At 36.2% G+C, this 13,886-nt stretch overlaps 2 protein-coding genes across 6 annotated transcripts in view; both read left to right on the top strand.

Moving 5' to 3' along the window:
* LOC149794042 (uncharacterized) overlaps positions 1-5,450 on the top strand; it is a 35,779-nt gene extending 30,329 nt beyond the window's left edge. For all 5 annotated transcript variants that reach the window (XR_016422940.1, XM_089967987.1, XM_089967988.1 and 2 more), the window contains 3 exons: positions 316-516; positions 1,280-1,392; positions 5,087-5,450. Coding sequence is in view for 4 of the 5 variants with exons in the window: in XM_089967987.1 (XP_089824113.1) it covers positions 316-516; positions 1,280-1,392; positions 5,087-5,108 (336 nt within the window). In the remaining variant the exon portion in view is untranslated. The remainder of the gene's footprint in view (positions 1-315; positions 517-1,279; positions 1,393-5,086) is intronic.
* Positions 5,451-6,630: 1,180 nt separating this feature from the next.
* LOC149794041 (uncharacterized) lies at positions 6,631-13,119 on the top strand. The gene is made up of 3 exons (XM_089966501.1): positions 6,631-7,270; positions 8,419-8,635; positions 9,003-13,119. The coding sequence occupies exons 1-2, from the start codon at positions 7,082-7,084 to the stop codon at positions 8,536-8,538; spliced, it is 309 nt and encodes a 102-aa protein (XP_089822627.1). The 5' UTR covers positions 6,631-7,081; the 3' UTR covers positions 8,539-8,635; positions 9,003-13,119.
* Positions 13,120-13,886: the final 767 nt, after the last annotated feature.

Below are 13,886 nucleotides of genomic sequence, written 5' to 3'. Positions count from 1 at the left end.
GGGAAAATCACATAAAAACATATGAAACGTGTGTGTGTGTGTGTGTGATACTAAGCCATCAGTAATTACAGTCGTAGTCAGTACAACAGAAAAACATTTGAAATGTATTGAATGTCGCACAAAATCTTTTATTTAAACTTGAATTTCAACTGGTAATAGTGAATACACAAACACGACAGAAATTATCGACACTGTGTAATTAGCGTAAATGAACATTAACCAAATATAGATTTAAAAATAATAATATAAAGAAATTAAACGGAAACAATAGCTGCTTATACCACCATAACTAAAACTTTTAATGATTTTATATAGCTTCCTGATTTCCTGAGAACGGTGATACATTCAGCAGGAGAGGAAGGGTTCAATCCAGAGGCTTCCATATTTGTTGCGAACAAGTGGGACCAACTCCAGTCAAAAGAACAAATAGTCATTCAGACTAATATATGGAAGAAACTGTCTACTATCTACCCCGGTCTTACAGATAAACAAATTTATTACATGTCCGTGAAAAAGGTGAGAGCTAAAGGTGGTTCTGTTTTGATGAGCAATTGTCGGTTTGTTTAGAAATTAGAAAACCTGGTTAAGTTTTCGGAAAAATCATAAAAAATTTATGAAAAGTTTCGTGTTCGACTTTAGTTTTAGTACGGGTATTGTTTAATAAACAGCGTAATCGATATTTAACGCATACAGCAAGCATATTTTGATGTCTCATGCACACCGTTTCTATTTTGTTGAGGAAGAAAAGAAAAAAAATTAATATGATAAAACACCAATGAAAGAAGAGGAAGATGATGATGATGTTGACGATGATGGAAACTGATGCAAGTAATCCTTATGGCTCTAAAAATCAGACAGAATTAGAACATTAGCTGCAAAATATAGTTTGATATAACGTCTTTGTACAAAAAGCACGGGTAATGTGTCTCGAGCTGTACAGAATTACACATAAACCAGATATTGTTCTGTAACTGTTACTGGAATTATTCGGAAAAAGATTTATTTTTATTAGTTAAATTTAAAGCAAAATATGACGAAAGTCATCTTATAATGACATAACAGGAGATCCATGGAGTTGAAATGAATTTGAAGGAAAAACAGCAATATGACAATGAGAAATCACTATTCACGTACGTATTTCGATGGTAGAAACTTACAGTTATTATAGAAAATGGTCAGCTATGTTTGATAAAGACTTAACAATACTGGTCCTCCACTGTTGCAGACTTTGCAGCATAGAGATCGAGTCTAATGGCATAATGTTATTGGTCTATTTAAGGCCGGTGGAGCCGCTCAGCATGTAGCACACACATTGCTTTCAAGAAAACGTTTGGAAGGAGTGGGACGTTTATTACCAGACAGCTTGAGATATAGACTGTATAGTTACTATAAGTAGGTGAAAATTTTTATGTACTACGAAACAAGCAGTTCATTTAGTTTAGAAGAATAATTGTTTTGTGTGAATGCTTTTGCATGCGTGAGTATTGTTCTACTTGCTATTTGCTATCTGATTCTAACTTATTTTTAACAGTTGGATTTTAATGTGGAACGCAAGCAACGTACACGGGTGGGGGTGAGAGTCATCAGATTTAGAACTTTCACATCCAGTCTTCATCTCTATAATTGCATGTTCTGAAATTGATTACAGGTGGTCTCGGACGAGTGTATATTCTGGGTGGTCTCTGGCTAGTGTATATTCTGGGTGGTCTCAGACGATTGTATATTCTGGGTGGTCTCGGACTAGTGTATATTATGGGTGGTCTCAGACGATTGTATATTCTGGGTGGTCTCTGGCTAGTGGTCTCAGACGATTGTATATTCTGGGTGGTCTCGGACTAGTGTATGTTCTGGGTGGTCTCTGGCTAGTGTATATTCTGTGTGGTCTCAGACGATTGTATATTCTGTTTGATCTTGTACTAGTGTATATTCTGGGTGGTCTCAGATGAGTGTATATTCTGGGTGGTCTCGGGCTAGTGTATATTCTAGGTGGTCTTAGACGATTGTATATTCTGGATGGTTTCGGACTAGTGTATATTCTGGGTGGTCTCAGATGAGTGTATATTCTGGGTGGTCTCAGACGAGTCTATATTCTAGGTGGTCTCAGACGAGTGTATATTCTGGGTGGTTTTGGACTAGTGTATATTCTGGGTGGTCTCGGGCTAGTGTATATTCTGGGTGGTCTCAGACGATTGTATATTCTGGGTGGTCTCGGACTAGTGTATATTATGGGTGGTCTCAGACGATTGTATATTCTGGGTGGTCTCTGGCTAGTGGTCTCAGACGATTGTATATTCTGGGTGGTCTCGGACTAGTGTATGTTCTGGGTGGTCTCTGGCTAGTGTATATTCTGTGTGGTCTCAGACGATTGTATATTCTGTTTGATCTTGGACTAGTGTATATTCTGGGTGGTCTCAGATGAGTGTATATTCTGGGTGGTCTCGGGCTAGTGTATATTCTAGGTGGTCTTAGACGATTGTATATTCTGGATGGTTTCGGACTAGTGTATATTCTGGGTGGTCTCAGATGAGTGTATATTCTGGGTGGTCTCAGACGAGTCTATATTCTAGGTGGTCTCAGACGAGTGTATATTCTGGGTGGTTTTGGACTAGTGTATGTTCTGGGTGGTCTCGGGCTAGTGTATATTCTGGGTGGCCTCAGACGATTGTATATTCTGGGTGGTCTCGGACTAGTGTATATTATGGGTGGTCTCTGGCTAGTGTATATTCTGTGTGGTCTCAGACGATTGTATATTCTGTTTGATCTTGGACTAGTGTATATTCTGGGTGGTCTCAGATGAGTGTATATTCTGGGTGGTCTCGGGCTAGTGTATATTCTAGGTGGTCTTAGACGATTGTATATTCTGGATGGTTTCGGACTAGTGTATATTCTGGGTGGTCTCAGACGAGTGTATATTCTAGGTGGTCTCAGACGAGTGTATATTCTGGGTGGTTTTGGACTAGTGTATATTCTGGGTGGTCTCGGGCTAGTGTATATTCTGGGTGGTCTCAGACGATTGTATATTCTGGGTGGTCTCGGACTAGTGTATATTATGGGTGGTCTCTGGCTAGTGTATATTCTGTGTGGTCTCAGACGATTGTATATTCTGTTTGATCTTGGACTAGTGTATATTCTGGGTGGTCTCAGATGAGTGTATATTCTGGGTGGTCTCGGGCTAGTGTATATTCTAGGTCGTCTTAGACGATTGTATATTCTGGATGGTTTCGGACTAGTGTATATTCTGGGTGGTCTCAGATGAGTGTATATTCTGGGTGGTCTCAGACGAGTGTATATTCTAGGTGGTCTCAGACGAGTGTATATTCTGGGTGGTTTTGGACTAGTGTATATTCTGGGTGGTCTCGGGCTAGTGTATATTCTGGGTGGTCTCAGACGATTGTATATTCTGGGTGGTCTCGGACTAGTGTATATTATGGGTGGTCTCAGACGATTGTATATTATGGGTGGTCTCTGGCTAGTGGTCTCAGACGATTGTATATTCTGGGTGGTCTCGGACTAGTGTATATTCTGGGTGGTCTCTGGCTAGTGTATATTCTGTGTGGTCTCAGACGATTGTATATTCTGTTTGGTCTTGGACTAGTGTATATTCTGGGTGGTCTCGGGCTAGTGTATATTCTAGGTGGTCTTAGACGATTGTATATTCTGGATGGTTTCTGACTAGTGTACATTCTGGGTGGTCTCAGATGAGTGTATATTCTGGGTGATCTCAGATGAGTGTATTTTCTGGGTGGTCTCAGAAGGGTGTATATTCTGGGTGGTCTCGGGCTAGTGTATATTCTAGCTGGTCTTCAAACTTTTGGTGCTAAACGGAATGCAATTTAGCTTTAGAAGACTACTTTTGTGGTTTTTTGTCTTCAAAATATGGAAACAAGAAATGAAAAGCCTTTCTAAATCTTGCTCCTTCATACTTAATAGTAGGTTTCTTTGTAGAATAGGTAGTCACTGTCACGTTTGCCTGCCCGCGATTACGTAAGTCAGGAACAAAGGAATGGGTTAGCGCAATGAGTATTTCGACCCTGCACTGTTACGGCGATTTTGTTTGTACAAGAACCCTTCGTTAGGTGTTAACAATAGCAGATGGATGTTAACGGCTTTGTTCTAAGAACAAAGGACCCTCGATGCTATTGTAAATCTCTCCGCTTGACAGATGGCCTGAGGCTCGTCTGTTAAGCTGGATAGACTGGGGCTAGAATTGATATCCGATCAAAACTGAGGAAGGGTGGGACCATCAATTCGAACCAGAACTTAACAGTCATTTGAACTAATAACGAATTAGTGATTTGTAAGCCGTCGTACTGGTAAAGCAGAATATACTCACTCCGAGGGAGCCACTCGTGATTTGGCGGGAAAACTCTTAGTATATTCTAAGGACAGAAAGCTTCGTAAAGGTCAGTGAGTTATTTGCTCGATTGTTGCAGAATGTTACGGCATTGAAATTGTAATTAAGTGCAGTATGTATATTTACTTACTAGAATGGTTAGTACATAGAACTACCCTTGTATTGTTTAATTTACATGCGTACTTGAGAAATGAGCTATGATTATGTAGATTGCTCGCTGGGCAGAATTAATATTGTATTTCGCTATTTAGTTACTTCGTAGTAAACTAGTATATTTATTCATGTGATATTCTAGATTTTGCAATTGTGAATTAAATGGTAGCTTGTAAAATGGCTGCAGTGTGTAAATTTAAATAATATGAATATTTGAATATTTGTGTACACTTGTGGGAGTGTAAAGTACAGAAATGCGTCGGATTATTGTGATACTGTTGAGAATAATGAGATTAAGAATATATATATATATATATATATATATATATATATATATATATATATATATATATATATATATATATATATATATATATATATATATATTGATGTGACGCAATTTGATAAGTAGGTTACCGCTCTTATTGCAACGTTGTTTATAAGAACGTGTGTGTTTTTCGATGTGCACGAATGCGTGACCAAAGATGTAGATAACCTTGATCTGATGATTGATTGATTGTTGATTTAGTGTGAGCGAGATGGCTAACATAAATGCTAACGTCCTTGTGTTTTTCGTAGGAAGCTTTTGGGGACAGAGTAGTGAAGTCCCGAGTCTCAGAGAGACAGGATAGAAATAGGCGGAGAACGCCGGAAGGAGAAATAGAGAATAGAATTAGGCGGGGAACAAGCCTCGTTGAAGGAAAGAGAGAAAGAAAAGGAGGAGGAAAAAGGAAGACAAAAGGGGAGGGGGACAGGAAGAATCGGAGAACGCCGGAAGGAGGAAAGCAATTGGCGTAGTAAACTCAGATGAGTAGAAAGCCATCTCACACTAAAATCACGTGATGAAATAGGTTGTCACATGGTCGAGAGGAAGCAGATTGGTTGAGAATTTAATATCGTTTGATTTGTATTATGTATTAAATTGTTATTCTTTTGGATTGCACCCTTGTGTTCTTAATAATTTAATTGTCGATATTGCTGACTGGGGGCTCGGAGCTTTACCTCTCTCTATCACTAATTTCACTTCCTACAAAAACGTGCCAGGGTGGGAATTCCACAGTAATTCAAATAAATATTGGGAGCACCCCACCCCAACGCATAACAGTGAGTCACATAGAACCTCAGTCACGTTTATACAATAAGAAAGTACGACTTTATAGCCACGATATTGATGTACACATTATTTTCAAGATACATAAAGCCATATGACTGTTAAATCTGAATGAATTATTTTCTGGTGAGATCTTAATTTTGATGTACTGTTTTCCTGGCAATTTGCAGTAAATGTAAGTCACTTCGTCTAGTTATAACTCGTCTACTGACCTTTCGGGGCAGAAAAAAAGTTTGTCTTCCGAAAAAAAAATCTTAAAGATTACTTTTTATTTCATTGTTGAGGTTAAATAGATTTCCAGGGCTAAGAAACTCCATATGCCGTGAAATATCAGTTCACGGATAGGATTTCTTACGGAGAGAAAATTTCGCTTAGTTTCATGTCGCCTAACACTGATCAAATACATGCGCTTTCGGACAGGTTAGTGTTATCTCAAGTTGTCTCCCTTACACAATTTATTAAACATATATTCGATTGAAGTGAATCGTATGTCTTGAGATTATAGTTACTGTGTCTTTGCCAACATTCCTTCGATGCAGACGATGTGAATTAATTGCACTAAGAATTATCTACATAAGACATTTTGAAATTTTTGAATGAAATCGACTGACATCGCACGAACTTGTAAAAATGAATACCAGTATATAAGCCTAATTAATGTTTGCATCTTATTTAACAACTTCATTCTGCACTGATCTGTCACACCCTCTTGGCTGAAACTGTTGTTTCTATGCCCCCAGCCCAACTGCCAAATGAGACAATAACTTACTATTGTGCCATTATGTCTGGTTGTTTCTGACCAATCAGGCCAATCAAGACTGCGTTCTATATGAATCTCAGGTACATTTACGTAGAAAATAGTTGAAATCGGTTTCGAAATTACTTTGGTCTGAGCATTGATATAAAAAGGAGCGCAGAATCATGTTAAGGATACGAAATATAGAAAACAAATATTTGACTTTGACATAGAACCGGACGTTTCCAATGGAAACAATGAATTTTAACGCAACAAATCATGCTAATCCAAAAACCTTTTGTATCTTCAATATTTTAGTTTCCATGTCATTTATAATAATAGTGCCCACTAGTTTTAGATAAAACCACTTTACAATCGTTTTATGTATCTAATCTGTTCATACACTGTAAACGATTTCAGTTTTAGCAGACATTAAGAAAGGATTTTTTGCTTTTCGCTGCTGTCAAACTATGCATTGAACTAAGGATACAATCATTTTAACACCGGTTTAGTAAAAACTGCTAGAATACAATATTTTCTCGAGCGCGTACAACCTTTTTTTTTAAAAAATATGTGTTTGTACAATAGTTTAGACGGTATGTCTTTAATTCAATGCAGCGAGAGTCTCGCTTGATACGAATCATGGGAAGAATCTACATGTATATGATACTTGTTTTAATAAAGCTGGCTTTCTGCTGTCGTGAAGAGATCAATCTACTCCCTGAAAATGTCTCGTCTAGGGGCTGAGCAGACCAAGGTTAGGAATAAGGAAGATCTGGACATGATCAAGAAACAAATGCAGACATTGGAAAATGATGCTGAACAAAGAATTAGAAAAATGAGGAATAGTCTGGAAAAGGAGGTTGAAAATATACATAAGGCTATACTGGAGGCACTGAGATCATTGGAGGTCCAGGTAGTCTGTATTTGTTTGTCTGCATTCTTATATTTGCCGCATACTGACTCACAAAACTGAGACTTGTGTGTCGCAGAAGCAGATCAAAATTATCAGGGAAAGAATAAAACACCAAAAACATAAGTAATGATCAATTACAGAGACCAATATTTAGAATAAAGTTGAATGGCCATCCACGTTACACAAAATAAGTTATTATTTTATTAAGACACTATGTTTTTTGTTGTTGTTGCATGATCAAAAATGTAACGTATCTTTCTTATTAAACAGTGCTATTCTGGTGGATCAAATCTTGATTCTATATAATAACGTCATCCATTCCATGTTTATTTGACTTTCACAATGCTTATTTTCACAATCAAAGAGAAGACCTTCACTTTCCTTCCGCTTTGGCTGATTGATTAAGGTTTTGGACTCGTAACCAGAAGGTTACGTAATCGCGTCCATTATCGAATTATTCCAGAAACCTAAGGTATCCTTGAGCAACGCGTTTGGCTCATCTTGGGCTTGGCACTACAGAACATTCTAAGTGATAATAAGCTGTAATCTCTCTCTCTCTCTCTCTCTCTCACTGCATTTATATTTTCAAAATTGTTTTTGGAGGGTTCATTACTTTGTTTTGATATATCTTCCTATTGGATAAATTTGTTTTCTGTTATTTTATAGTTTTTCATCTACCTTTGGGGACTGAGTAGGTAGAAACGGCTAAAACAGATGAATATGTATAATAGTAAATGATGGGACCACGGTGGAAATTGATATCTTAAAGAGCTCCGCTGGCTAATGTCAATATCGTGATTTATTCGTTGTCGATAATACTTATTTACCCCGTCTCCTTTCGTCTTGTCTTGAATCTGTTCTTTAAATTCTGTTCTGAGAGTTTGTTGTAAATGTGTTTCAAACAAACAAAGCTAATTTACTTCTGTGAATAATTCTGAAAAAATGTTGCAGCCATTTTTAAGTAAATGCGGTTTTTTGGGGGGCTAATGGAATTCGCGATCAGCCTTTTCAGCACAGTACGTAAAACCTGACAGCACGAAATATCAAAATTGGAACGTTAATATTCGATTCATTGATATTGATTTATTGATTGATAGATGTTTTTAATTCAGTATTCAATTTATCAATTTATTAATTGACACTTTAAGAAACGCCTTATGGACTGGAGCCCGCATGATTGTCACAAAGGCAGAAATTGGAAGGACCTGGCTAAAGAAGCAGACAAGAAACTGTCAGAAAGGGTTGCTTTAGCCATTGACAATTGCTAGAAACATTTAAGCATCATAAACAGCATCAAAGAGGAGATAATAGATATCTTCGAGAAAGATTTTTACCTCATGGAAAATAAGATAGCAGAGTTGCAAGGTATGCTTATCACAGGATCCAATCCTAAATCCATGTCGGGTGGAGCTTATGTTCGGTTTATTCTTCTTTTTTAATTAATTTGCTGGACATTGATTGTTGTATTTTGTTTGTTTGGTTGATCATTTTTCTCTTCAAATTTTATGTCTCGTTATATTCTTATGATTATGAAGGCAAAGAAAACACATGACCATGACATATTATCAGTTTTAGTTTTCTTGGAATGAAAATACTCTCTTATATCACAATGTTCTTCTAGAACGATTAGTATTAGTTGACACGGGATCCACGATTTTTAATCACCTTTTAAGCCCTTTATTAAAGAAAATCGGTGATCGATCAGATATGACTTTTGTCTTTTTTTATCAAGGTCTTCTTGGAGATAACGATGAAGAGACGGAAAGTAGATTGCTCCCAGCCAAGAGTGTTTTTGTTCAAGCTGTAAAGAAAAAGGAGACAAAAAGGCAAAGAAGAAAGGCAAGAAAGATAACGGTGAAAATCCTATTGACATTCTTGGATCTACCGTAAGTTATGCAGGATCTTTCAACATTTCAAAGGCTGTGAGAGCTCTTTTCCGCGAATACAAAAAATATTTCTCCAGTAGAACTCATGAAGGAAGCTACACATCTGTATGTGCGAAATATTTTTCAAAGCTCAGGCTTAACGAAAAAAACTAATGGTTTTCTTCAAAAGGTTTTTGAAGGTTTGGACAAAGTTGCTGCCGTGATACCAGCATTTGTCAAAGCCGACAGGGAATTGATTAGCACGTTGCATCGTCAGCTAGAAGACAATGCTCCAACAAACGATGACATTTCAGGATTGATGAAAGGTTTCATTAAGCTGGAGGGTTCGTTGGATATATTATTTGTAAATAACATCATGAAGTTTGATTTCGAAGAAGGAGAGGTAACGTTTTCTTCCTCGATACTTGGGTCAGGCTCATATGCTGATGTCCAAGCTAGAATTATAGACATAGACGGCTCCATATTGAATGTTGCCGTGAAAGTTGGCAAGGGTCGTCCAAGCGTCCAAAATGTCAGTGAGACACTCATGGAAGATATATGTCATAGGTATAGTAATTTACAATGGAACGTCATTTAAAATACTTTTGTTTCCTTCTTATTGTTTGGAAAACCATTCATGATACTTACATTTACCATATGTACCAGGAGATAGATTGTGCAGCTCCTGCAAAAGTCGACGGTCACACAATAGTGAACTTATATTATTGACTTTTAGTGAGATATTTCCCAAGGTGTTGTACATAGAATTTGGACATATTATATAGAAGTCACTTAATGTTTTGTAAATAAATATAATGCACACTTAATCCTCAACATATTTATTCTAAGAACAACGAACAGAAACCTGTCGGTATCGCAGCAGGGTGGAGAAAACCATTTTCAAGAAGTACTGAGCACGTGTCAGCGATGTCTTTTTGTTGGTATCACGTGACTACCACATTGACACGTGCTCTTCGTAGTGAATCTAGTTTTCTTCAAATTTCTGCAACATTTACAGATTTGCGTCATTGTTTTCACAATAAATATTTTGAGAAGTTTATGTTTTTTTCATTTTTCTATGAAAATTACATGACTTTTATTTATATGTTCGATTTGTTTTCCTACAGCAACACTAGAAATGGTATGTTGTTGATATCACTCGACTGTATGACCTCTGATGTCATTGAGATGTACGTTGCAAGAGTTGTGTAGTCACATGACTAGGAATACAAATGGCCAGATCCAGGTCAAATTTTAGCAACGATGTACTTTCGTCTCGTGTATCAGCTGATTATAGACATAACGAATGATATGATCGCAAATTCTGAGAAAATAAATCATATTCCTATCGATTTCATGCACGTATCTCTCGATGAAACGTCGTTCAAGTTTGCTGGTCCGGCTAGAAAGCGGAATTCCAACTTTTCGATAGGGAATGCGCTCTTACCCTACACCCCAACATAAATGCCCAACTATCAAAAGTGGGATGGCAAGGGTCAGAGAAAACTCGGACTACGTCTAGGCCAATTACTAGGTCTACGAAAGATGCTAAACATCTTGTCCGCCATGACTTTGGTACATTTTATACTCTTCAGTACTATAGATTTAACATCCCTCAGCATTTCGAGAAACAAACATTCAGCGGGAATCTTACTGAATACTTAGGTATACTATTGGTTCCAACGATTTCGCATGTGAGCGATCTCCTAGAGAGGAATCAAAACAGAGCAAAGACAAACGTTTCCTGCAAGCTTAGAGAAGATTTTGAATTAAAATAATCTTTCTTAGAACCATATTATGAAATATATCCGATATTTAGGCAGGAAAAGAATATTTTTTTTTATTATGTACCATACTTCCATCAGAATTGAACGTCACTCTTCCACAGTACGCCCCACTCCACCCTTTTCGTAAATTCACCCATTTTAAAGGCTAATTATATCCATATTGCGACTTGAAATAACGAGTGGATTGGTTTTAAAAAAAATAGGTCAAAGAAAGTTGCATTTGTGTTGTTTCTTAAACTAGCTGATTCTATTTGACCATAAAGTAAGTCTGTTTTGGCATTGCTTCAGTGGGTTTATCGATTTTGTCAAAGAAGTAAGGGCACCAAACTTCACGAAGACGCGAACGGCGTCGGGTCAGATTTCTTCTGCAAAAATATTTTTCATGTCTGAAATATAATGCAGATTATATATTTTCTAGCTCACACAGTACTGGCTTTTTTTGCCACAGGATATAGTTTATGTAGGCATACACAATCAAGCATTGCATGGAATGGTGGGAATTCTTTTATTTTAACATGTGAAAATATATTCTTTTGTTTTAACATGTGAAAATATAGAGTTATATTTGTCACTTGTAAAAATATAGGAATTCAAAATATACGAAATTTATTTCCCCAATAAGTTTAATTATGTCACACTTAAGTATGTCATAAAAAATATTCATAAAAATACGGTTACATGCCTTCACCTAGTACCGAACATGAATGCTGTTAAACTTGGGGCTATCCAGAACTAGGATGGACGAACAAAAAATAAGAAGGCGTCTTGGTTTGTTTTACCATATAAGCAGCCCTAAGTTCTCATATATACTACATTTTCACTGACTGACTTTTACCACCCATGCGACAGAGAAATCTATCTGTTTTGCTAACCTCACCTTGCTTATTTCAGTTTGGTTGTCTCAGTCTGGTCGTCTCAGCGGGGGAGACAAATATAACACACTGACTGGGATTTCCTTGTCTGGGTGCAAACCCCAACATAGATTATATTACTCTGTCAAATAAAAATATTACAATATCGATCCGAGTTCAGACTGGTACTTCTATGACGTAATGAATATTTTCTGAGGATCAAACACCAAATAAATATACATTGTTTGCGCATCTAAAGTTTATAGTCTGTTTATCTGCTTGTGTATTCCTTGTTGAAAATGAACTACTTGATGCCCCGATCCACGCAATCTAACATGCGTAATTCTTTCATCAAGAATATTATTTCAATATGCGTTATTTCCACGTTAAAGAAATCTTTATCCACACCTTTAAATTATTGATTTATTGTATGGTTATGTATATTTAATCTCTATTATTCGTTAGCTTTTGTCAACTATTGTATGTTATATACATTTGTATTTTGTACTTGACCTTGTCCAAAATCAAGCTCACTGTGTGTCTGACTATGAACATTGATTTGTAAACAACCTAATGCATAGTTAATATTTCTCTATGAATGTGGGTTAAATATTAGGGTCATTATCAATGGAGGTAAATATATTTACTTGGGTCTAGGACATCGGAATTCCTCCATGATAAGCCTATTCTACTTGATGTTTTCCATGTTCTTTATTATAATTTTAGTAATAGACTCTATCTTGTTGACAACCTAATGTTCCAGAAAGGAACGTTTGACTCTCATCCTGGTTCTATCATTGTGTATTAACTTTTATAAATATTGTTTACTTGAAAATTACTTATTCTTGTATTTAACATCTAAGGCAGAATCAGTCTGATTGTTGTGTTCAGTATTTCATTTAGGTAGAATTATTTATTCAAATAATTATTTACTGGAAATACAATGTGCTCATCAGTAATATTCTTGGGCAGAAACATTAATTTGGAAATATAGTGAATTCAGACAAGATCATTTTTGGATTACAATATTGTAATATATTAAAAGACTCAGACAAGATCATTTTTGAATTACAATATTGTAATATATTAAAAGACTGTAGCACATAGCCCCAAGCCAGGCTATTGGCACATTACCATGTTCGAGACTACAGGTATATCAACACATTTAATATTGAAATTTATCTGGAATATCATTGGAATTCAGTTAGAATTTTATGCATTTGGACTTGTGACATAAATTGTAGAACTAATTGCGATTTAATTCACATTGCTATAAGTTATTTTAAAATCTTCACTTTTGTATTCTAGGGAAATAAATTAATTTTTGAATTTTGCAAAACTTGTTGGTTTTCACACTTTTCTGTTGCTTATTTTACGACCATAGAATCGTAATTCTGTATCAAGTAAAAAAAAAAAAAAACCCTGTTGGCCAGCCTTCCATGGTAATCATTATTTCGTTTAATGGTGCATATCAGTTCTTTCAGGATTAGTGAGTTCTAATGTTGAACATCTATACTTCCGGTATTAGTGTGTTCTAATGCTGAATATCTATACTTCCGGTATTAGTGTGTTCTAATGCTGAATATCTATACTTCCAGTATTAGTGGGTTCTAATGCTGAATATCTATACTTCCAGTATTAGTGTGTTCTAATGCTGAATATCTATATTTCCAGTATTAGAGTGTTCTAATGCTGAATATATATACTTCCTGTATTAGTGTGTTCTAATGCTGAAAATCTATACTTCCGGTATTAGTGTGTTCTAATGCTGAAGATCATTACCTTTTATGATTAGTGTCTTTGTCTTTCTTACATGGTATCAAAGCTCCGCTTAAAGTTGTTCTTGATTAATATAACATGCCTTTTGTTAAGACTGTAATAGCAGCACATTCACAATTCTCTCTCTCTCTCTCTCTCTCTCTCTCTCTCTCTCTTGTGATGTACTCATATAACAAGCAATTTACTTCATCTACTTTTCGTTCCCAAAATGTGTCAACATATCAGAAATAATTGTATCTTGCAGTAGATACTGTATGTTATTCCAGATGATTTTTTCTAATGTAAATCTAAGTCCAAAATCGTGACTGTAAAATAAACGATTTGTTACTATCCA

This window comes from Sinohyriopsis cumingii, chromosome 8 (genome assembly GCF_028554795.1).
Source record: "Sinohyriopsis cumingii isolate HCF-2022 chromosome 8, ASM2855479v2, whole genome shotgun sequence".
Lineage (NCBI taxonomy): Eukaryota > Metazoa > Mollusca > Bivalvia > Unionida > Unionidae > Sinohyriopsis > Sinohyriopsis cumingii.
Note: the sequence above shows the minus strand (reverse complement) of the source record. Positions and strands in the feature narration are given on the sequence as shown.

Coding starts and splice junctions, on each gene's coding strand:
- LOC149794041 (XM_089966501.1), top strand. CDS start 7,082: ATGTCTCGTCTAGGGGCTGAGCAGACCAAGGTTAGGAATAAGGAAGAT. Junction 7,271..8,418: donor TGAGATCATTGGAGGTCCAG/GTAGTCTGTATT, acceptor TGACACTTTAAG/AAACGCCTTATGGACTGGAG.